The sequence below is a fragment of the Passer montanus genome, unplaced genomic scaffold (genome assembly GCF_014805655.1).
Source record: "Passer montanus isolate IOZ18808 unplaced genomic scaffold, ASM1480565v1 scaffold33, whole genome shotgun sequence".
NCBI lineage: Eukaryota > Metazoa > Chordata > Aves > Passeriformes > Passeridae > Passer > Passer montanus.
The window spans coordinates 3,339,994-3,365,909 of NW_024368041.1; the positions used below are offsets into that span (position 1 = coordinate 3,339,994).

The 25,916-nt window shown below is 40.1% G+C and overlaps 1 protein-coding gene across 2 annotated transcripts in view; it reads right to left on the minus strand.

The window, feature by feature from the left end:
• The window catches only part of SAMD12 (sterile alpha motif domain containing 12), a 174,290-nt gene that overhangs the window by 84,548 nt on the left and 63,826 nt on the right, over positions 1-25,916 (minus strand). For both annotated transcript variants that reach the window (XM_039715518.1, XM_039715517.1), the window contains exon 4: positions 6,040-6,180. In XM_039715518.1, coding sequence (XP_039571452.1) covers positions 6,040-6,180 — 141 coding nt within the window. The remainder of the gene's footprint in view (positions 1-6,039; positions 6,181-25,916) is intronic.

Consider the following 25,916-nt stretch of genomic DNA (forward strand, 5'->3'; position numbering starts at 1 on the left):
GACTGCTCTTTTGTAGTCTAATGGGTGGTAGCAAAGTAATTTTACAGTCCTGGAAAGCAGTGTTAAGAAGAAGTGCAATGATTCCTGCAGTTGTACAGGAAAAAAGGACATACAATAGAAAGGAGTAAAAGGGATATGGACATTTAGTGAAAATAAACCCATATTGAGAAGAAGGTTAAGATTTCTTTACCTGTAATCAGGCAATTTAGCATGCTGAGTTCTGGAACACAGTTTTCATGCTCTGATAAGGGATGAACTACTGTTATCGGGTAATTTCTGACAGTGCTTTCATGATACACTTTGTGTTCAACTCATGAGGTCTCTCAGACATTTTGGACCACAGAGCAAAAGAAACTGGTTAGGAATTAAGCTTGCTGGAGCTCTTCTGAAAGGGCAAGTATTTTTTTCTGTGCCTTAGATAGATGCCATGTATGCAGCATATGCAGGAAACAGTTGCATGGTACTTTGTGCTTCGGGAAGAAAGGCCTTCCTGACTAGCTGGAAGCTTCAAGGTTAGGCGAAAGAAAAAGATAAAATCAAAACAATGAAAACAAAAGTGATGTCTGGTAAGAAGACAGACAGTCAAGACCTCAAATGCTGCAGGCCATGAAACACCACAGGTATATGAAACCAAGGTTCCTTGGATGTCAAAACCTTGAGTCCAGAATGTACACAGAATGTACTTCTTTGCAGGGATGACAAAGAAATGTGCTGATTTCAAGAAACATTTCTTCAAGGAACCTGAAGGACAGTACGCAATAACAGTTCAGATACCACAGGATCCATAAAGTCCACAGGAGGGGGACAGCAAGCTGCAACTGCTTTCTCTTAATTGTTGACCTTTAGTCCTGTGCTTGGCAAGCTCCCATGTTCTCAAAATTTCTGATCACTCAAGCCCCTTTTCAGCCAGGTGTGTAACTCCAAATCATTCATGCTGTTTACTGGAGCTACCACAGCAGGAAAGGTCTTATTATGTGGGAAATCAGAAGATGGGACTGAGTCTAGTACTTTAAAGTTTTGATTATGGAAAATGACAATAAATCCCACGTGTAGTGATGAAACCTGGTATGACTCAGGTTCCTCCCAGCTTTGATACCCATATGGACAAAGCAGATAGGGCAAACAGAAAGTGTCATCATGTTTCTGATACACTGGGAGGGTTCCATGCCAAATTTTCATCAAACCCACCTTTAGTACTAACAGGCTGATAATGCTGCCAAAATCCTAGTAAAACATTTCTGTTAACGTGGGTTTCATGGTCCTGAAGGCAATGTTTCTGTTACAAAGATCCTCTAAAACCCTCAATTCCAACACTAGAACTCAAGGCTCTCACTTGTTATTTGCTCAGTTATAAAATCATAGGGTGGGTTTCATGGTCCTGACTTACTCACCACACATGTCCTGAAGGCAATGTTTCTGTTACAAAGATCCTCTAAAACCCTCAATTCCAACACTAGAACTCAAGGCTCTCACTTGTTATTTGCTCAGTTATAAAATCATAGAATATTTTAGACTGGAAGGAACCTTAAAGGTCATCCAGTTCAAACACCCCTGACACATTCACCCTAGTCTTCCTTTTATCACTGGTGCACCTATAGAACATTTTCCTGCTGCTGCTGACATCTCTGGCCAGCTTTAATTCTATCAGAGATTTAGCTTTCCCAACCTGATTCTTGCTCCTCACTTTCTCTGTGTTTCCCCCAGGCTACCTGTTCTTGCTTCTAGTCTCTGTAAGGCTTCCTTTTTGTGTTTGAGCTTGCCCAGGAGCTCCTTATTTATCCATGCAGGCCTCGTGGCATTTTTTGCCTGATTTCTTTATTATTGGGATGCATCACTCCTGAATTTAGATGCAGATGAGATGCAACTCTGAAGGCCCTCTAACTTCCCTTCTGGAAGAATACAGTGCTAGGGTACCATAACATGTTTTGAATAGGACTGTGCTGGAAATGGGAGGGAGGAAGGGAGGGAATCAGAGTTACTGCGACTCCCATTGGGCACATATGTATTTCAGTAACTGAGCATCAGCGCAGGATGAGCAGGAAACTTAGTGAAGAAATAATTTCAACAGGTATCAACTGCTGAGATGATTTTCAACGAAGCACAAAGCTTTACTCTAACATGTGTTGATATGAGGAGAAATACTGTCCTGGCAGTATATTCAAGCAGCAGTTTTGCCCTATATGAAACTCAGAGAGGAACTTAGAAGGGGACCTAACATCATCCTAAATGCAGGTTATCATTTAACCCAAATCCAGAAATGCTTCTCAAGCTCAGCCCTATGAGCAGATTGCTGTCTGTGGATACTTTGCACAGAAACACACACAGAGCACTGCTGTACCACTTTGAGGACAGTCTCTTCTATGCTAGCCCAAAGCAGGACTCACACAGAAAAACCTCAGAATAACTTCTTCCTTCTCTGTGTAGTTATGTAAGGCTTTTTATAAAAAAATGATCTTTCAACTCAGGCTTACAGTGATAACAGCATAATAATGGTGTTTCCAACAGTGTGCAGCTCTCCCCAAGAGACGCTGGAAGATATTTTGTCAAATTAGCTCCTCAACATCACTAAGTCTGCAAAAAAAGCACAGATCAGTAGCTGGGCCTGTGCCCTTCTATCCTAGTGGAGGCTGGAATAGTGTTTCTACCAATAATAGCCTCAATCAGGCAATCAGGCAGTTCTTGCTCCAAAGAAAAGTCTTCCTAAAACTCAAGACAAGACTTCAATTACACAATCACGTACTATTCTGGCTTTTAAGAGACTGGATGGTGTGTCTTGAATGAAGAAGAATGAAATGGTTTTAAGTCACTTTCTGAAACAGGAGTAGAAAAGAATGCTATTGAGTTTTAAAAATGAGGTTAACTTCCTCTGCAGACAACAGAACACAAAGCCACTTAAAATATCTGGTAGCTATTATATAATGCTTTTTAAAACTTTCCCTGCTCGATCCAGCTTCAACTGGGGTATGTACTAAAGTCAGTGGAAGTCTTTTTGCTGACATCAATGGGTTCTGAATTAGACCTCATTGCTTGCAACCCAGCTTGTGTGCTACATTAATTCAGAAATGGGTTTTAACAGCTTCTTTCACCTACCAGTCTCCTGAGCTGTGCACTGAGAGACTGAGGGCTTTCCCCCCCCCTCTTTTTGGAGGGCAGCAAGGCACAGCACAGCAATAGTTACAGTGTGATCTGGACTTTGTGAGTGCAATTTCCAAAAGGCAGAAACAGCTTTTTACAGAAAATATGTTCTCCAAGTGTTCTACAAAACAAAACCAAAGCAAACCAAAACCAAAGCAAACCAAACCAAACCAGTTACAGAAAGCTATTCCACTAACAACCTGGATCAGGCACATACAAATCTTAATAAGAATATGAGTGGACACAGTTTGGAGAAACTGGGAAAGGGGAGAGAACCACTTTTGGAGAACAACTGAGATACCAAGAGCTTTACAAGTCATGCTGAGGTTGAGAAATAATATCTTAACCTTAGTACTTCCATCAAGCAGACACACACTCCAGCTTGGTGCAAATGAGGTGATAAGGGACAGGAGTACTGCTCTTATCCTGTCACTCACTGTTCCCCCACTCTGAAATCATACAATCAACACAGCTTTGCTGCACTGCTCTTATAAACTGTTGTTCTGCCCATAGCTTCAGCTCTATTTAAGAAGATGAAAGTAAACAGAGTTTTGGTTTCCCTAGCTTTTTAAAAGAAAAAGTCTGCTTAAGCACTCTGTTTTTATTCATCTGGGAGATGCCTGCTTTCATATTATCCTTGGTGGACCAACAGCACATGAAGATTATTGGCTTTCAGACAATAAGTTTTACAGTCCATCAGGTCCATTTACAGATTTGTTTATTAAAATGGTATTTTTGTATTGTTTTACTGATACGAGTTTGGATTAGTGCCACTGTTTTCTTCCCCACAAGGACAGAGAGCTCTTGCTTCCTCACACAGCCATTCCCAGCTGAGCTCTGGAACACAGGGCAAGCTCTTGTGGCTGGTGGTCACACCAGTGGCCACCCAACTCTAAAAACCACAGCTTTGAATGCAGCATGTTTTGTCTCTCCGAGCTGACCCACCCTACTACCAGCAGTGGGTACTGGCTCACATGGTTACACCGTAACACACCGCAGCAAAGCAAGGAACAAATTCTGACAGAAGTCCTCAGACTCAGCCATTTCCCCAGGGATATATCAGAGTGGCTCTGAAGTGCAGCACAATGGCCAACACCATTGTGGGGGAGGACAGCCAGAGCTGCAGAGCTCCAGCTTTTTGTCAAGCTTGTGCTGCCTTTCACAAAGCACATGGTGTCTTGTCTTTATGGATCAGAGTATGTAAGAACGTTCCCTCTACACAGCAGAGAGAGACTCCATTAAACACACATCCATGCATCCAGTGCTGATGTGTCCTTCACAGCCCAGCACGTTTATTCCTTCTCTAACCAAAGTCCAAACTTGTATCCTCAACTGCACGGGCAAAGAATGCCTCATCAAAGGATGCTGCCCTGAATTCCTTGAAATGGGAGTCACTGCTGCCTGACTGAGCCCCAGTCATACACCAGTTATGTGTCCAGAGGGGAGCCAGAGAGAAACAATTCACATCACAGGAAATACATAGTTCTCAATGTCATATACAAGTCTATGCAGGAATCTATCTGGACAGCAGTGATCAACTGATCCAAATTTATAGTTAATGTGTCTTCATTGTCCCATATCAGTCAAATCCCAACTTTCACAAGCAGGCCCATAACAGCAATGGTGGACGACCAGAACTTCACAGTCCATCAAACTCTCAAGTAACATTCCAGATGCAGTGGAAGAGAGAGCCTGGCCACCACTGAAGAAAAGGATGTAGGAATAATGGATGAATGGATAAAGGGAAAAAGAAGAGTTCTAAACATCTGGGGAAGATATTCATGCTTCAGTATGACATGACACAAGATGAGGTGAGCTTCTATTAACAGCTCATGGAAAAACAAAGAAACCCTAAAACTCTGCATCACAATCCACGCTTGGTGAAGCCTGAAGAAACAATTCAGTCAAGACTTCAGCTCTTTCAGATAAAATGCAGCTTATTCAACTAATCAGAGTTTTCCCTGTGAGCACAGTGAGCAAGGCTTAATTAAGAACATAATGTAATGTGTGAAGGACATTTTGTTAAAAATACACTGCATGTACTGAGGAACTCTGCTTTTTTCAAACAGTGTGACATACAACAGGCACTGAACCAAAACACCACAGAAGTATGTGGTTTATGCTATCCCATTGGACTACCAAACAACATTTAACATTGAGAAAGTATTGCAGATATATAGTAGAGGAAGTCTAAATGTTCCCTTACAATATTGCCACAATAACTGCTTTTCTTTTGTGTTACCACAGCCATTACTAGAGAGCTAATACCAAAAGTCATCATAAAACATCTAAAAATTATTTGGAAAATATATATAACCTTTTTTGTTACTCCTTCTGCTCTGTCTTCTAATCTAGACTTAATATTAAGCCCAGCTTTGTTTTTTCTTAGCAGCAAAAATTAAAAGCAACTCTAGTCAAGTCAATGAAATTATTGCAACATGAAGAAGGAATCAGCCATCTGCAAAAAACAGTCTAACAGGTAATTTTCCACTGACAGCTCTTACCGTAAAACAGGTGACAGAAACAACACTGTTTCATCTAACTGTGTTTTATCTCATACTGAAAGTGAAAAATTAATGCAAAATGGACAATGGTATTAAAGACAGTAGGTCCTCCATCTGTGCCCTTTATACATAATTATTTTCATCTTAGTAAGCAGACACTTAAGTAGGACCACCATCAAATTGTAGATGGAGCCTGTTCATCACACAAAACAGGCAGCTGAACATCTCTATTTATTTATGCATTGTTTCACCTTTTAATCCCCCCTTGGAAAGCATGTGGAATCTATGAGACATTTTCACGCATCATTTCTTGTAGAACATCAAGTCACCTTTTATGCCCTCAGGCAAACTTCTCCTATCTGATTTCAGTAACTGCCCATATCAAAAATATTTTTCATACCTTGTGTAAGCAGCTGGAGGTTTCGGACTTCTTCTCTCACCTTCAGCTGAAGGACTTGCTGCAGAATGTGCTGTCGCAGGCTTTCCTGGGCAATGCCCATTCGTTCAAGCTTTTTGTCAGTAAGTCTCAGCAAAGCACGGCCTGGAAGAAAAAGCCAAGAAGAAAAATCACCCAAGGATTTCCATTAGTGCAATAGGCTCACTCTGTCATGATAATTCACTACAGAAAAAATTGTCAGCCCTGAAATACCTCATTCTGAGTAGATATTGTTTCATCTGTTAGGTACTCCCTTACTGTTAGGGACTTATGTGCTACTCCTTCCTTTTCTATTGCTTTTTCTGTATTGTTTTGGTGCTTTGTGAGACACAGACATATCAAACAGGTATCTTATGCCATTTTGGACAACCAATCACTGTTCTCAAGGGCCAGTTGGTCTCCCAAAGGTAGGACAACCCCTATAAGTCTGCAACTGACATAGGTGCCTAAACAGACTCCCACCTATTTTCAAACATCATGTCAAGAAATGAGTGAAAACCAGTGACTGTGGGTTTTATAAATTAAATCAATTTAAGATATATCAAGGATGACTATTGTTGCAATTCAGATATGTCTGTGGTTTAGCAGCACCATTTCCCAGGATGGTTCTGTACTTCATGGTTCAGCTTCCAAATCCCTCTTAACAGCCAACTATCACAGCAAAATTGGGAAAAAAACCCCAGGGATTTCTATCAATTATATCTAAATCATTCCCGAAAAACATTTTGTCCAACTATAAAAAACCATCTGCCTATGGTCTTTGCAAGCATTCACTCCCAGTTTGTGAGTTATCTTTAGTATTAGGTTAATGCTGAAACACAGCCCCAGGCAGATTGTAGATGTGAAAGAAATCAAACCATCTACATTCTCCTGTTTTTGCTAGTGGAACTCTGACTCCATCTTTTGGGCATGGCTATGCTGTAAATAAACAGAAGCAAGGCTGTGCACTGGCAGGACCAACAGCGAGGAAGTATTTGAACCAAGTAGAAAACCAAAGCATCAAGCAGAATTTTACCCTATGAAGAAAATAAGAACTTCCTTTCTTTGGTCTTCCCCACTGCTGTGAGGTAGTACAGAGAGGAGTGTTGTGCAGCCCCTACTGACTCTTGATTCCCACTATATACATTTGCTACCTAAAGGTGCCCTGGCCAATAAAAACTAATCGAACTTGAGCTACATTGATACTACCTTGAAAATGACAAGTTTGGTTCACTTTCTTAAACAGGTTCAACTTTTTAAACGGGTTCTCCTCTGGTTTTTAATTATGAAAAATCCCTTCTTTGACTTCTCACATGCCTTATTCTGAAACCAGAAGAAGATAGCAAAGAGCAAGTTATTGCCTCTGCAACACAGCAGCCTCTGTGCTACCATTACTGTGGCTTTTGGATGAATGGTACAATTTAGCTTATTAGAAAGTGTTACTCAACACAGCAAGATAAGGCCCTTATTCAACCTCTTTTCTTGCAAAATAGCAAGGAGTACAGAATTTTTATAATAATTTTAATTTAAAAATTTAAGATAAATGCCAAAAATTTAAAGTGGCACAGAATATCTGCCCCAAACCAAGGAGTTAGCAGCATGCCTTTCACAAACTGCAAGATTTCACTCACAAGCAGTTCCTTAGGATCTTGATATGACACAATGTAAAATACCAGGATATTACTATTAATAAAGCAAGATGTTATTGATCAGATAAAAATTACAGCATTCATAGATTTTCAGCCTGTCTGTGTCTCTCAAACACTACATGTTACAAAGGATGACCTTTTGATTGGGAAACCTTTGTTTGAAATCACAAACAAGAAGAATTCTAAGGGTTAATGTAATAACAAACTATGGAAATGAAGTCTCTTGCAGATCAATGCCAGCTGTCCAGTTCTGCTGGTGATAAAGGCAGCAATAATGACTTCAATTTTTATATTGTCTTATCACACTAAAACATCTTAAAGCTATCTATAAAGGATGTACAACAGTTCAAGAGTATGGTCTGCAATGTCAAATTAGCAACTGAAAGCAAATAAAAATACAAGACACCAGTTTAAAGAGTGCCAACACATATGTCATCTTAGGGCAGGGAGTCAGCAATAGTAATATGAAAGGACAGACAGAGGCCATGCATCTCATCCAGTGCCCTCCACCTCTTTTTGGCCATAGATACAGTCATTACTCTCTCCTTCCTCTGGGCAGCTCTTTAGTTCACATTCAAATCGTTTTTCTACCCCAGCCACTGCCTTTGGAAGTTGAGTGTGCACAAAACAGAGATTTCTCTTTTCAACTCTTGGCATGTCAGTTCTTCTGCGGCTTAGGCTCAAAGCACGATGCTATTGACTCATACTCTGTAGCAGCTTGCACAAATTGCCTTAAATTAACTCTTTCTTGCACCAAATCCAAAGTGACATATTGAGGCAGTGATGAGGTGAAAAAACAAACATCCAAATGTGGCATTTCAAGAACACACTAAAGGACCTGATTGTGAAAATTCAATCCTCTCCATACCTTCTTCCCCCTCAACACTTAGAACAACAACATCCAAGCCACAAGTAGAATAATTTTAATTTGGACATGAAATCATGCCTTTGAAAAGATATTTTTAGTGTCTGGACCAGTAACTAAAGCCAATTAGTCACTAAGGCCAAGATCCTGACAATCAGCTAATGATTTTGGATGCTTCCCTGTCTTACTTTCTGTATTATGCATATCTGAAAGAGTAATCATTTCGTGCTAAGAACTCTGTGTTATTGAACATGCAGACCAACTGTCCAGAGAACTTGTGGCGTCTCTGTCTTTGGAAGCATTCAAAATCTGTTTGACAAGGTCCTGAGCTGCACATGTCCCTGCTTTGAGTGGATGATTGCCAGAGGTGCCTTCCAGCATGACCTGTTCTGTGAAATAACTGGCATGAAGGATCTAGATTTAAATACCTATTTTCTTTTAAAAAGCTAAGATTAAAAAGGGAAATTAGTAAGAGTACACAAAAGATGGCCATTTTATCAAGTAACATGGTTAAACAGAGAGACAATTACACAGTAAAAATTGGGGGTAGATTTTTAATTTTTGGAGAGTGCAGATGTAATATATTATCAAAAGCAGAACACTTCTAAGAGTATACACTGACCTATTCTATACATTTTCTAAGAGTATACACTGATCTTTGTTCAGACACAAGCAGAATGAACTTAACCACCATTGCACGAAAATTTCCCAACACTACAGAACAGACACTACCTCTTAGATGTAGGAGCTACCTGCCCAGCAGGTACAATTTTCAAAAAGGACATTTTTTTGAAAGCACCTAAACTAAGAGAACCATAAGGGTCCCAGTGACAAACACCTATGCCTTGGTTCAGGCTAGTTGCAAGGCTGGAAACCAAATGTTTTAAACATAACTCCACAACTCCCTCAGTATCTGTACACATCTTTTAACACCTAAACCCCAGCCCTCTCATACTCAGGGCAGATCAGCCGTGGAATGTTCTGAGCTACCCGGAGGGCAAACACAAAATATAAAACACTTTCCAGCTTAATAATAGATTGATGGCCTAATTTTTTCTAATATGACTTAGCTGCTACAGATCTCATTGAATCAAGCTGGGATTAGATGAAAATATGAATGGAGGGAGAAACATTGCATGCCACAGAACATTAGCATGAGTAGAAGCACTGGTCCAATGAGGCTGGCACTGGCCCTTGAGCAAGCAAGGCAGCACAGACTGCTGTACCTGACAGAAATGCTCAGCCCTCCCTGCACTGCTGTACCTACTGCTCTTCCCCCAAGTGCCAGTTTACAGACACACAGAAGGACACCACACAAGAAGCCTTGAAAGAACACTTGCAATGCAGGCAAAGGAACAGGTAAGAAAGGGCTTATTTAACATGTGGAAAGAACTGAAGAAATACAGGGGAACAAGAGCAGATAGCTAGTAAGAGGCTGATCTGACACAAAACCCTGACACAAACTGTGAATAATTTAAAGCTGATGAAAATGATAAACCACTTGTGGGAACAAATGATGGTGTGAAATATGGCCAAGACAGGTGACCTTGTCTTCCAAGTACAGTATGAAAGGTCTGTCTGGTTGTCAAGACAAGATGTGCAGTTACTTACTTGCAAAATCTAAAAAAATCAGAAAATTAGATTTACTAAGCCCCTAAATTATGTAAGATGAAAAAATTTTCAAGTTTATACTTAAATGCTGCAAATGCCATTTTATTCTTAGTTAATAGATAATAGTGTGTTTCTCTAGTTTTTCAAACATGGTGCTTTTGTGTTTACTTGAACTAGTCTGATCACAGCTTTCCTCTTGCTTATTTGGCTGATTGTTGGCTGCTCTTGACTGCCTTGGACATATCATGTAAGAAATTTCCATGACAAGAGACACAGGCATAAATATCATTGTTCAGGTGGTGGTGAGATACGAGTATAAAACTCTCATCATATACTCAGGAATAAATGCAAACAAGAATAGGCAAAGAGGCTATGATTTCATAGTGAGGAATGGCAAAATTATGAGAGGAGGCAAGAAAAAAACCCAGTCCTCTACAGAATGAGACTAGCCTCATGACAGCAGTGGGGGGAGATGAACACTGGGAAAAGAGAAGAACTATTAGACTGAATATATTTTTTTATATATATATATATAATACAATATATAATATATAGTATACATATAATCCCTGACTATATTAGGGAACTGATTTGAAAAGAGGACAAATGGGTGTGAATACAATTGAAGATGCTGAGTTCAGAAATATCTTTTAAAAGAAACAGCACAAATCAGAAATCAATCAAATTTTCAGAGCAAACTTGATATGACTTCATGATGCTTTTCTGGATAACCTATCAGATCTACAGTCCTACATTTTCTGTTTTTCCCATGAGAATTTAAGACCCTGTCTCTCCTTCTTTGCCTGTCTCATCCCTAGTCAACCAGACACATCAGACAGTTTGTCATCAATGCCTTGTGGCAAATCTACAGCTCTTCCTGCAAAGGCAGCTAGATCTGATTTGTCTTACTCATCATTTTAGCCCTAAGACTAATGCAGACTCTTAAACTGCAACTTGCATTACCATCCTCTTTGTCCCCCTTCAGATATCTAATAAGTCACTAATCAGGGAAGACTTACTTGCTTTAAAAGTAAAAATTTATTCATTTTTCATCAGACTTACCATAGCAGCAAACACCTTATTGATCTACCTGCTATCACAAAGGCAGCTGCCAGCCTAAGGAGCTCCCAAAATTGCTACTGGTACCTACTGGTACTTGTCATGTGATGAAAAAAATCTCAGCTGGGGACCAGCTTAAATAGACAGGAGATACAAAGTATTCTGGTACAGAAATTAAAAGAAGGAACAATAGTTTCTAATGATAGGGACCAGGAGGAGCAGAGAAGACTATTTAACCTTGAAGAATATTAAAGATCTCCTACTGAGGAAGTTCTCCAACATCTGAGCCAGCATTCTTGTACTTTCTCATCCTGTTAACAAAATCAGTAAACCTCCATGGGACCACAGGAATTACCTTCTGGTAAGACACATGAATGGAAGAAGCCCATGACTGTAGTATGTCTCCAGGGGAGTCATAGGAAACCATAGGAAGGCTCATGTATCAATTTGCTCAGGTATCAAACTAGCTTTGGACCTGCTTTTATTTGTTAGCACCATCAAAGATGATTCTCTTTCTCACTCATTATTTGCTGGATCTGGATGACACCCATTCTATAATAGAGTTTCTCAAAGAAAACACTGTCATATTGGTCAATAAACATCTGATCAAACTCAAAGAAGCAGCTATGCAAACAAAGGCACTTTTTCAATATTATCTGCATCCCTTGTTTCAGCATGATCTCTGTTTATAATTCTGACAAAATGAAGTGATGACTATTTTTATTTCTGCCCATAAATCTACAATAAAACAAGTTTATTTCCATAAAGCCCTTCTCAGGTCAGAGTTTTCTTGCACCACCCCATCCTTCCTCCACACTTCCAAACCACAAGCATGAACAGAATATGAAAGAAAAGTAACTCAACAGAGTTGAGTTTAGCTTTAACTTAGCTTTAACTTAGCTGCATTATCAAATATAAAACTAGCAACAACCAAAACATGGCTTTCTTCCTAAATTTGTTTCTGACAAACTTACTAAGATGTCACTGTTGCATCTGTGAAGGTATTTAACTCAGATTACTTAGTTTAATGTAACTTCCTCTCACCTTAGTGCTGCCCTTCCCAATTCCCTCTATATTCTGTCACATGCCACTGTCATTTTCTATTCTCTTAATTCTGATACAGTCCTTTGAGCTATGTATCTCCTGTTCAATGATGGGCTCTGAAATTTCAAGTTAGGAGATGTCTTTCTGACACAGTTTTCCTGCCTCTTCCCAAGGATGTCTCCCAGGTAGCTGTCCCCAGCCGCTTCTCCCCAGGCCACTCTCTTCAGGGCTGCTGTGCTCCTGACACAGGCTCAGGCAGCCCACCAGCTCACGATGGACTCTGAAATTTCAAGCTAGGAGATGTCTTTCTGACACTCAGTTTTCCTGCCTCTTCCCAAGGATGTCTCCCAGGTAGCTGTCCCCAGCCGCTTCTCCCCAGGCCACTCTCTTCAGGGCTGCTGTGCTCCTGGCACAGGCTCAGGCAGCCCACCAGCTCAGACACAACCACACTGGATTTATGTTACTGAACAAAACCAAAAAACCTGCGGTAATGCTGAAGTCATGTAAGAATACTGAAAGACAGAGACTTAACAGAGCATGGATCTGGAGGATTCAATTTAGGAACTGCAGTTTAAAAGCATGCTTCTTTGTCCTTGGTGGATACTTCCAGCCAAGTAGCTCAAAAGAGTTCAGGTACCTTGAAAATTAGCTGAAGACAACAATCCTCCAGAAGTGAAATTCTCCTGACTCCCAACTCCTCCCATAAATAAAGCAAGCAATTCCTGCTCCTTGACTTACCCACACATTTCCAAGGAGGTATTTAATTGCATACTTTGTGGGATCACACATCCTTATATCATAGAATCATTTAGGCTGGAAAAAACCTTTCAGATCAACTGCTAACCCAGCACTGTCAAGACCAACACCAAACCATGCCCTAAGAGGCACAGCCACATGCCTTTTAAATACCTCCAGGGATGGTGACTCCACCACTTCTCTAGGCAGCCCATTCCAGGGCTTGACAAACCTTTTTGGGAAGAAATTTTTCCTAATATTCAATATAAACCTTCTCTGGTAGAGTTGTTGTAACCCATGTGCAGGACTTGGCACTCTGCCTTGTTGAAGCATACATCTGGGCTTGGACCATCAACTCAGCCTGTCCAGATCTCTCTGTAGAGCCTTCCTGCCCTCCAGCAGATCAGCACTCCCACCCAACCTGGTGTTGTCTGCACACCTACCAAGAATGCCCTCAATCCTTTTGTCCAGATCATCAATGAAAGCCTTAAACAGAACTGCTAGAGATACAGAAGAGCCTTAGTTATAAAATTCTTTGAAATTAATGAATTAATTACTCTAGTGTCTAATGATTTACAGATATATTAAAAAATATCTTTATTCTAAGACAATTAGAATACAAATCTCAATACAGAGAAGGGAAGGGGTTAATAAGAGAAAGTACATCATGATTACTGGAAGTGGTTCAGTTGGTAATTTACTGTACTGATGGGAACTATATTGATTTCTTACAAGTCTCGAGTAAAAGACTGTTAGATGGTCCTGTTTTTCAGATGAACATATTCAGCACCTGATGATTTTAATAGGAGGAAATAGTAATAACTTGAATTCCCTTCTGAAATATAAATTGAGGCACAAATCATGTTACAGCACTTTTCAAGCATACTGTAAAATGTGAGACAACCATTTTTAGTGCTCTCAGGAAGGACCCAATAGGACCCACAAAGTAAATTAAGGATAAATGTAAACCTTTAGCAGCCAGTCTATAAATCAACATTGTTTGTTGTATATACATCTGCCACCCTACTTCCTGAGCATGCAAAATTATATATTATCTACAGCTATATATAGACATAATACTGACATATAATAACGAGCTTTTATTATATTGCACATCGTATATTTAAAGAAAAAATCCTAGGACTATTGTGTGTTGGTACCTGTGTGCTAGATTTATGGTCCCCATATTCAAATAAATATCCCTGAAGTCTTTCCTATTCATGATGGAGTGAGTGAATGTCAACACGTTTGGTTTTGTTCAGCATCAGCAGGACATGCAGTTCTTCAATTCCTAGTTAATATAATGTTGCTCTCTGTGCATCACATTATGCACTATATATCCCAATTCTTTATTAATTTTTTAAAAATCACATTAGATGATTCTTGCTGGCAAGAGTCTTGCTAATTTATTCAGGAGTAAACATACATTCCTATATTATAATGTACAACTTCTACACAGAACAGATTTGGAAAGGGAAAGACGATTTGGGAAGCATTAGAATTGACTGAAGTCTTTAAAGCAAACTCAAACAAGAACTTTTGCTGTAACTCCTAATGGTGGACCAAAAATCAGATTTTTTGCAGAAAAAAGGGGTCATTTATTACCACAAGAAAAATAACCATAAACAAACATACACACCAAAAGAGCCCAACACTCATTCTTGAAGTGACTGACCCAAGTGCAACTGAGAAATCCCCGAAATCACACAGAAGACAATCAATTTATAAGCAAAATCCTTCATTGTTTTCAAGTGCTGGGTCTGGCTGAGGCAGAGCTCATTTTCCCCTCAGCAGCCCTCAGAGCCTGTGCTTTGTAGCAGCAGCTGGGAAGTCACTGAGAACACAGTGTTTTGGCTACTGCTGAGCAGTGCTCCCTCCCACAGCATCCAGGCTGTCTTTCCAACATTTCCCTTCACACCAGGAGGTTTAGGATGGGCAAAATCTTGGGAGAGGACATAACCAGGACAGCTGACACAAACTGAGTAACGTTTGTATGATATTCCATACCACATGACATATGCTCAGACATAAAAGCTAAGAAATAGGAAGAGAGTACATTCATTATTTCACAATGTTTGCCTTCCAGAGCAACCACTACATGTGCTGAAGTCCTGCTTCCCAGGAAGCCACCAGACATCACTTCCTGATGGGATGTAGAGAATTAAATCTTTGGAGTTTTTTTCCTTGCTTGAGTGTCACATTTTATTTTAGTAAACTGCCTGTATCTGAGCCTACGAGGTTTTTTCCATCTTATTTTCTTCCCCCGCCTTGCTGAGGAGAGGAGAGGAGAGACTTAGGGGCACCTGGTGTCAAGTGAAGATCAACCCACCACAGTCACGCCTTGGAAGGAGATCTTGGGAACCATCTGACTCATTCTGCTGGGGAAAGCCATCCCTTCTTCCTCCTGATAACTCTAACTGCCACACAGCATTTAGGCAAAAACCTACACAAAGAAGAAGCATTCCAAACATGTTTAATTCATTTTCTGAGTTTCTTTTAATGCCAAACTTGTGGGAAGCAAGGAGAACCGATATAATGTGAGCAGACAGCTTACCGCACTGCATTGCGGAAGGTCTGTGGGCCATCAAAGCTCCAGCACACCAGAATCTGAGAACTTACATTTTCTAATAAGATTTTCCAATCACTGCTTTGTTTAAAAGAAAAAGAGAAAAATTAAAATTTGATTAAATATTAAAATAAGGTTTCATATCCCACTGCTGAGGTACATACAGTATTAAAATACTTCCCAGTCTGTATCCCTAGCTCTCTCCTGTTCCACATTCTTATCTCCAAGCAGCTTGCAGTGATGCTTTCTACCACACCCATACCAGCTTAATCCTTCATTTTTTAAATAAAAATGAAATTGAGAAAGGTTTTTTGTTAATATTCATGTGGTTAATAATTCATACTAATAAAAATGGAAAATTAAAAGCAACATGCTAATAGGTGAAGCACTGTAGACTGCTTCAACTCTCCTAACCTGAAGGAGAGCCACATCTCTCCAGATGCATGTTTTGCTCTAGCATTTCTCTTTGGGGGCTTTAATTAGAACCTAGCACCTGTCAGATGGCACACATCACCTCTGATATGCCTTGAACTTACTGCCCATTTTATAACCTACGGAAAAATAATTTTCCATTTGTAAAAGTTACCTCTGCTCAATTACATGCACAGTCTTACAGACACAGGCACTAATCTGTTGCTGCACTGCTGGCTCAGTAGTACACCAAACTTTGCATTTCTCCCAGCTTTTATTACTGTAGGTCTGAGGAGAATCAGGACATAAGGATTTTATTTGGCTGGTCTATTCCTCCTGTTTAATAGTTACACTTGACCTGTAGAACACTGTGAGACAGTCATTTTGGATCAGAAAAAAAACCCCAGATATCCAGACCTTATTTTTTAAACTCTGTATTCTGTACCTCCAGAATCTGGCTCAACAATAATATTAATAATAATGATACAACACTAATGTGCAGGGGCCTTACCAGAGGCTGCAGCCCAGCACTGTGGCCCAAACCAGATACCTAAGCAACAAATTGTTGTAGCTAGTTTTTAAGCAATTCATCCCTGTAACAGAATCCAGACCTTATTTTTTAAACTCTGTATTCTGTACCTCCAGAATCTGGCTCAACAATAATATTAATAATAATGATACAACACTAATGTGCAGGAGCCTTACCAGAGGCTGCAGCCCAGCACTGTGGCCCAAATGGAACATGCAGCCCAGCCCCTGGCTCTAGCTCTGGGTCTCACTCTCCCAAGCAAAAATAAAAGCTTGTTTTCCACTACAACGTGGAGGAAAATGTTGTGAGACCTTTTTTATAAAAATAACTGCTATAGCTATGAGCAAGGGAGCTTCTCCATCTTCCAAACAGATGGAGACAGCTCATCTTCAAACTTCCAGCAGAACGTGTCGAGTTCCTGCTCCAGGCAGAGGCTGGCCCAGGTCCTGCAGAGGTGAGGCTGCACTGACCTTCCTGTGATGCACTTGGGAATCTCTGTGCAGGGTGCAAGGGCTCCAACCTCTGTCAACTCCCAGCTCTTTCCAAGACCAGACACAGAGAACCCACTCCAGCCCTCCCTTTCCTGCATGCTGCAGAAAGGGCCAACTGCCCTGGCAGGCGAATAGTTTGGAGGCAGGATTTGAAAGCCCTTGGTCTGAAGGGGAAGCCAGACTTCTTTTCCCTTCTGCTTTTCTGCTCAGACTGGGACAATTTTGGGCACACATAAAGAATCAACTGCAGGCACTGAGGTAAATTCATGGCTAAAATAAAAAGGGAAACAAGATGTTCAGGTGCCTCCAGGCTTTTTCAGAAACCACAGAAGGGACTATTCTGGATGATAATTCAGGAGTTCACTTTTCAATCCAGAGCAGAACACCTAGGACCTGAGTTAGGCATAATGGAATCCATATGTGTCACTCACTCTGGCTCTTCAGCTGCAGATGTCTAAAAAAGAGCTTGGGACAAAACACTCTCTCATTATCCAAAAGCTGGTAATTTAGCAACTAATTAACAAAAACAAAGTTGGCTAATTTTAGCTACAGCTGAGCCTAAGGTCAGTGGATGGCTTCCAGTGACTATACCAATACTTGGAGCTGCTTGTGAGAGGAATTTCACCAACATTTTAAAACGGCAGAATAATTCTGCCATTTCCAATATTATTTGATTTAGCAGGAAGGGGCAAAACAAGAAAAAAGTGCTGCAAGGTAAACCCAAACTCATTAAAATGAAACACTAGTTAAAAGATAAAGCTAATTCACAATCAGAGCCACCTAGCAGTGAAATGGGTGATTTTCAGGTCCTTGTGGTCTTGAAATGGAGGTTTTGGAAGAGATTGTTCAGAGGAGCTGAGGTCATTGGGGTCTGTACAAGAGGGAGGCAGCAGCAGTGGAGGGCTTTTTATCTCTGCATGAGATCCAACATTCAAAAAGACCTTGGGAAAAAAGCATGGGAAAGAGTAAAAGGAAGACAAGGAAATTTATATAAATCAAACAAGTACCAGTAAATTCCCAATCTTCAGGTAATATGGGGTGTTTTTCTGCTTTATATTATATTGGCTTTCCAATAGCTTCAGTGGGTTTTCTTTCTACTATAAATTAAATTTTCCCTTTCAGACAGAACAGCAAACACTAAATCACTGTATTATGTATGAATCTTCAGTTACAGCTTGTTTTTAGAAAGAATATATGGAGAGGACACATTTGAATGCATGACATGATCCACCTTTAAGTCTTTCTTTAAAGAAGGAAGCACTGAAGCACTGAGTTGAACAAACACTAATCAACCTGTAAAATCAGATTAGAGAAAAAGCAACAACTGTGGCTAGTGAACATATTATAACCCTTACTGGCAAGTTCCCTGTAATAATTTATATAGAGGAAAAGACTGGAAACTATCATCACGGAAATTTCCTGCAGTAACACTGCAGACTAAACCTCACCCAGCAGATGAGCAGATCTCACCCTCACACACCCTGAGCAGATGTCACAGTGTTTAAGCACAGTTCTTTTACTCACAGAATATGCACTAGGAGCCAGTGACACACTGGTTAAGTGCAGGGCAAGATGCTTTACTGATGCAGAGAGGGACTATTCCGACAGGCTGAATGAAGGTGCTGTCACTGTGCACCTGCTCAGACACAAATATGCAAAATAATTTTTCCACTGGTTTACACACACACACACAAAGAAAACAGAGAAGAAAAACATAATTTTTACCCTGGCAAAACTTTCCTAAACCTCAAGAGTCTAGAGAATGTTTTTTGAGTACTGAGCCACAAATTGAATCCTCAGTCAAGTACTAAATTGTTTATCTTCATCTCCATTCATTAGATTGCACTCAGTCTTCAGTACAAAAGCCAAATCATTTTAGGGTTAGTTTCAAATGTGATTTTGATTATGCAAAAAAGACAATTTCTTGTTTCTATGTTATAAATAACATTTAGGCTTAACTCTCTCCTGGGTTATAGACACATGTCTTGTGAAACTCCAGCAAGTAACAATATTCAGATATCAAGAGTGGAATAGCAGCAATATAAACCAAAAAAGTAACAACAGATACATTTACTTCATCTTCCAGTGCATAATTAAAATTCTAAGTCAAATATCCAGATATGTAAATATTCTTCACTCAATTCACTTATATTTCTTTGTAATGTTCTTTGAGTCACCTTTGTGATACCCATTTTTGTTGGTTTTCCTCACCAGCTTTTTTCTGCTTCCTTCCCACTGAAACAAGTTCTCTTTTGCAGTTTTCTCAGACTACAAAGCTTCCCTGGTTAAGCCATATGTGAGCACTGACAGTACGAATTCCTGTAAATACTCCTGAATTAAATCAGCTGGATGCTATGTAGGATCACAGCTGTCTATAGATTGAAGTTTCAATTACAAATCCTTCTGCACAGTTGCATAAGAAGCTGATCTAAATCAAGTTATTTCCTGTCTGCTCCCAATCAATTTTCTGATGACCTTTGAAGATGGGCATGCCAAGATTCTTTCTGCAACATAGAGCAAGACATGGGTACTCCCAGTCATGGCCTCAGGACCTTGTATCTGCTCTCAGCAGCCATGTTCTACTGTTCTACTTAAATGATAAGGATCAGATCACGTAAGATCCCTTCATAATGGTCTAAAAAACATTTTTGTTCTTCAGTGAGCAAGAAAAGACCTGGGATCCTAGTGAATACCAAGCTGAATGTAAGCCAGAAATGTGCCCTTTCAGCCAAGAAGGTCAGCTGTTGGAACCCTGGTTACTGGGAATTCTAGACTTTCCTGGGCTGCAGTATGACAAGACCTTTTAGCTGCTCTCAGCAGCCATGTTCTACTTAAATGATAAGGATCAGATCACGTAAGATCCCTTCATAATGGTCTAAAAAACATTTTTGTTATTCAGTGAGCAAGAAAAGACCTGGGATCCTAGTGAATACCAAGCTGAATGTAAGCCAGAAATGTGCCCTTTCAGCCAAGAAGGTCAGCTGTTGGAACCCTGGTTCCTGGGAATTCTAGACTTTCCTGGGCTGCAGTAGGAAATAGGATTTCCAGCAGGTCCAAGGACATGAGCCTTTGCTTCTACCTGACCCTGGTGAGGCCACACCTGGAAAGCTTTGTCCTGTTCTGGAATCCCCAGTACAAGAGACACAAAGACATACTGGAGCAAGTCCAACAAAAGACCACAAAGATGATTACTAGACTGGGGCATTTATAAGGTAAGGAAAGGCTGAGAGAGTTGAGATCACTCAGACAGGAAAAGAGAAGGCTCAGGGAGAGCTTTCCAACATGTGTAAAAACCTAACAGAAGGAATAAAGAGACAATGGCCACAAATTGAAACAAAGGAAATTCCATTTAATTGTAAAGAACCTTTTTTGAGTGTGCTTGAACACTGGAACAAATGTTCAGAAAAGTTGCTGAGTTTCCATTCTTGGAGATACAACTGACAGGACACAGCTCTGGACAATCTGCTCTAGAGGGCCCTGCTTTGAGCAGGAGGTTGGACAAGATGATCTTCAGAGTCCCTTCTAACCACAGTGACTGTGATTCTATTGCATGAAGGTACAGAGCAGCAAATCAGGCAGCCTGAACTTCAACAGAGTTAGCAAGGGCACAACTAGCAAGTACTGAATATGAGAGTCTTACATAATTTGTATATTGATGTATTCAATTGCAATGTGCAAACCAAGGAGTCGGGTGAAAAAATACCTACCCACCCTCAAAACTGTTTAAGATACAAGTGTACACCACCTGCAGTATCCCTCAGCAGCAGCAGCATCCAGACACTGGATTTCTCTAAAGAAAGTGCTGTAAGCAGCAAGGTTAGAAGGGCAGAAGGTTGGAGCCTACTAGGCTTGTAAAATGTGGTATTTTTCGGCCCTTTGAAGGTCACCTGATGTCACCCATTCTGAAAAGAGGACTGCATCTGGTTCCAAGAACATCAATTCTCCAGTGCTGTCCACACCATTAAATTAACCACTGCCACCAAGGTTCAGCTGCTGGAACTCAGTTGTTTGTACTATCAAATCATCCCTGAGATTTCATGACATGATACTGACCTGGGCCACCTAACAGTTCCTCAGAAACTTCCAGGTATATTTCAGGAATGAGCAGAGACTGGGGGTTGTTTTCCACAGATGGCATAACACAACCAGCCTATCCTTAAGAGTAAGAACCCCCAGCAGCATGGGCACAAGCTGTTGCAATTGCTTACTATGAGCCTCAGTGTCAAAGGAAGTTTGAGAAACACCACTGACATCAACATGGCAACATTACAGAGCCAGAAGTCCTCTTGTCAAATCCCAACCAGCTCTACTAACATAGTACATCTGCTGCATAAGGGTTTGTTCAATCTTAGAAGACAAGAAGACTTCCAGGATTCATTCGCTCTTCCTGAAAAGTACAAGTATAAACTGGTTCCTCAGAAATCAGAGGTCAGAGGACAGAAAAAATTACTTCCTTCCTTGTTAATTCTATGTGTCCATTGGCACAAGCCAGAGCAGCTGGAAAGGATTTCCTCTGCTGTTTTTGACCTGTTCTTCCTACCTGTTCTAAACTTTTAAATTACTTGATTCTCTCAACAGTGAAAATTATGAAAAGCAATGGAAAAGAGACGTCTGGTTAAGTTTTTAATGACAATGGAAATTTTATTTAGATTTAGTTTTCACTTCTAAGCATTTTAAGGGTTCTGCTGGCTTTAGGCCTTGTTTCAGGTCTTACTTATGAGAAAGTTATTCCAACATTTTCAAATACCGGAAATGAGAAGGAGAACGAGAAGAGGTGTAAATGACTGGGATACTGTGTTTGAGGAAAGCAACACATTTCTTCAAGGAATGCTACTTCTGTGAAGTCCTGTAAGAGACAATGTGTGAAAAAGAGCCCAAAAAGCAGTAATGTCAAGTCCAATTTTGGATTACTTCTGAAGGGCAACATGCTGCATATCACATTGCACAAGTCAGAAGAGCTGTCAAGGATTTTTACACATATACTCTGCCTGATTCACAGGGACCATTAATTATAGTTGTAGGATGTGCCCATGTCAGTTCACTCATAATTCTTGGAACACCCTTAATGTCTTCTGCAATCCTGACCTCTAAGCCAGCATGGTTTCTCAAGCACTGTCAGGACACATGGAAAAAATGCCACTGGTTTCCTCCCACCTGTAAGTACAATTAGACCACTGGCACAGTCTCCACAGAAACAGCTTTACAGCAAGGGCAATAAAAGATGTGGGAAAGGAAGACTGACAAAAATCTGTTACTTCTAGAGACAGTCACCAGGTTTTGGATTTTACTTAAACACAGTAATTATTGGGATATCATTCCAGACTTGGGATAAACACTATGATCAAAGTTAATCACCTTCCTACAACTCTGCAGACTGAACACTTTCTGTTAAGTAACTTCCCCAGTACTGGAAAGCACCTCCTCTTTGCTAGCCAAGAGCCTCCTCCTTACAGAGTGGCTGGGTAACAGCAAACGTGCTACAGCATGGCTGTAAGAGACAATAAAATACTCTGCTGTCACAATGTGGTCAATACAAAGACAGCTCCTAATGGTTTGTTCTCTCAGTGTTCCTGAATGGTACAAAGCTGTTTATAAGAAACGTTGCCACTTTCCACTGAAAGTTTTCAGATTCGCCACTGATCTTTTCATCAAGCTTTAAAGCAACACTCTAATCACCTGGAGAGGTGATGAAAAAGGTTAAAGTGTACCACAATGCTGGAACTTTATAAAGATCCTGACTTACACCCACAGACATGCTGACAAGAAGAACATTTGCATCTACAAAGAGAGGAACATCTCCTGAGATCAGGATGGACTTGCAGAATTTTGGGACTGCCAGGCATTCAATGCACTCCCCAAGTTTGCAAAACCTTCCACTGAACCCTTGCCCAGGAAAGAGAATCAATTCAAGTCTGCCTCAAGAAGTCCCAGAACAATCAAGTAAAATGGCTTTTTAGAGAGCAGCTAACCAGACTCTTAACATAGAAATGTTTCTTGCTATGGCTGACTTCAGCAATGCAATCAAGAGTTTTCTGAAAGCGAGAGAGAGCTGCACTTCAACATGCAGCATCAGATTATCTCAGTTACATGAAACAGGCACTATGAAATGAAGTGATTTTAAAAAGAGAGAGAGAGAGACTGCTATTTCAAATCCAGGAGGGGTTAATGGGAAATCCATGTTCTTAGATAAGAAATTTTACTTGTGTGATAAAGTAAAATGTTGCTCCATACACACTGTCATGGTTTAACCCCTGCTAGCAGCTCAGGACCACACAGCTGTGGAATGGCAGGGAAAGGAAAAAGCCTCACAGCTTTAGACAAGAATGATTTAATAATTTAAACAAAGTAAAATATAATAATACTGATGATAGTAAAATATACTACTACTATTATTGATGATAATAATTGTAATGGGGAAGTGGGTGATGCTCACTGCAGCTGCTCCCCACTCACTGACCAACACCCACCTCACTCCCCAGCAGCAACTGGCCCTTCCTGCCAATTTCCCCACTTTATACACTGGGCATGATGTTATATGGTATGGAATATCCCATGGTTGTCCTGGCCATGCTTCCTCCCATCTTATTGTGCAAATCCTCAGGGGCAGAGCTTGAGACCCTCAAAAGTCTTTGACTCTGGGCAAGCATCGCTAAGCAACAACCAAAACATCAGTGTGTCACCAACATTACCCTCACACTGAAACCAAACCATAGCAATGTACCAGTGACTAAAAAGAAAATTAACCTTATCCCAGCCAAAACCAGGACAACACTTACCTACCTGACTGTGAACTCATACAAAGTGTTACTCATAACTGAGGTATTCATGCTGTCATTCATATTGTACAGCTTCAATTTTAATGAACTGTTATGTACAAATATTAAGATATTTTCAAATAATTCTTCTCTGTTTTGTTATAGAGCCTGCTTGGATATTATGACAGTTGTGCTTCAAAACAGAAAGAAAGGAGTATAAAACCATCAAATGACAAATACAATGACAGGTCAGGATATTATTTCTTATTTTTAATAATAAAATCTCAATAGTTGTTCATATTAAACCATTTTTATTGCAGAGTCCTAAGGCTGTCCAAACCTAGAACAGCATTTGCTTAAGGAGGTTAAATTATTTCTCTATTAGTTACACTTCTATCTTCCCACACTGATTCTACAATGAAAAAAACACATGAGCTGTCTCCAGTACCTTTCTTAAGAATCTTTCAATCAGGTGATACTGTTATTTTTTATGCTTTATTATTATTTTTGGACTGTGGTAAAACCCCACACATTGGAAAGACAAGTATAACTCTTCTGAGCTTTCTTATCACCCTAAATGAAGAATAAAGAATTTGCATCACCTCTGAATGGTACATTCAGTCCAGCAGCAGTGTGGCAGGAAGGCTCTAAGTACTAATTAAGTAATAAATAATAATTTCTCCTTCCATTAAGTTCTACTTCTACATAGTCTTAAATACTTACAGGAATTGGAATTGTTATTGGTTGAGGTAGAGAGCTGCAGTCCAGGCTTTTCTTGTTCTAACTTGGGCTCACTAAAGATTTCTATGACTCCACATTGCAGCAGCATATAGGTTTGCATAAGAGTTATATTATTCACACTAGACAAGGTTTGAAAGTAATATGGCACCTCTAAGAAGAGATGCAGAAGATTTTTAAGTTAGAGCATCACACCTCTCTCTGTACTGTTGAGAGGCAATAGTCAATACAGTGTGACCAGAGCTATTCCATTTTACAAAGGCAGAGAGCCCTGGCTGCCTCCTTGTTCGGAACCTGCCTGACTCCTGACTTTATGGCTCTGTTAAACTTCTGCCTGATACATGGCAAAGATAAAGTTCCCCTCTCCAGGGGTCAATTAGCATTTCCAGTACATGACCATAATACAGTTGCTTGAGGCATGACTGGGGCCAATAAGCACAAAGACATGCTATCTCCCCACAAACCTGAATTGCATGGGATGGTCACAGTTGTACACCAATATTTAAAACTGGAGATGAAATCCTGCCATATGCCCCTGGTGCAGGAAAGGGCACATCAGTCTGCACTGAGCTACTGCATTACTGGCTGTATGAGTTATAAGGAGCTACTCAGAACATTTAGTATGCTTGCAAGAATTGCAAGAGGACACAAGGGCATCCACACCTACTTTGTGGAGGGCAAATCCAACCCACATCCAAGTTAATCCATTTCCAATGTGGGCTGACAACCAGATATCACTCAAAGTTTAGTCACAGGGCTTGCTAGTGCTAAACAATTTGAAGTTGAGTTAAAGTAAATTGTTTGTAATTTAGTGGTCCATGTTGGGCCACTGCAATTGCAATCAGTTTAAGGACTTCTCAATAACCTCCTACAGAGGACAATTACATGACTCGTCACTGTGGTTTACATAAAACAAAACAAGTTCAATATTCTAGCTATGATTTTGGTCCAAGGTCAAATTTGGCAAATTCACTTTTCTGCACTCAAGAAAGCCATTAATTATTGAAAACCAGCAAGCTGCATGCTTGGTTTGTTTTTTTTAAATCACATATTGGTCTAGTATTAGCAAGTCCTCAAATTCTTTGGGAAATCTGTTTAATCATTTTAATACATTTTTGAGAGATAGCATTGAAAGATACAGTCTCTCACTACCAATTATAACTGCAGGTTTGTACAAGAGAGTGTTTCAGACTACAATTGTTCATACTGTTCTTTTACTGTGGGTAATTCATTGAGGTACAGAATGGATCCAGCACATCAAAGCTTTTGCTATACAAAAGTGTTAATGGCACTGCAGTTTACAGTGTTTTTCTGCCAGATGGATGATCATATTGGTGTAACAGTTCCCAGCAATTCTTGCAAGTCAGCAATAGACTGCACAAGATTTAGTGGATGCTGTTTAGCTAGAG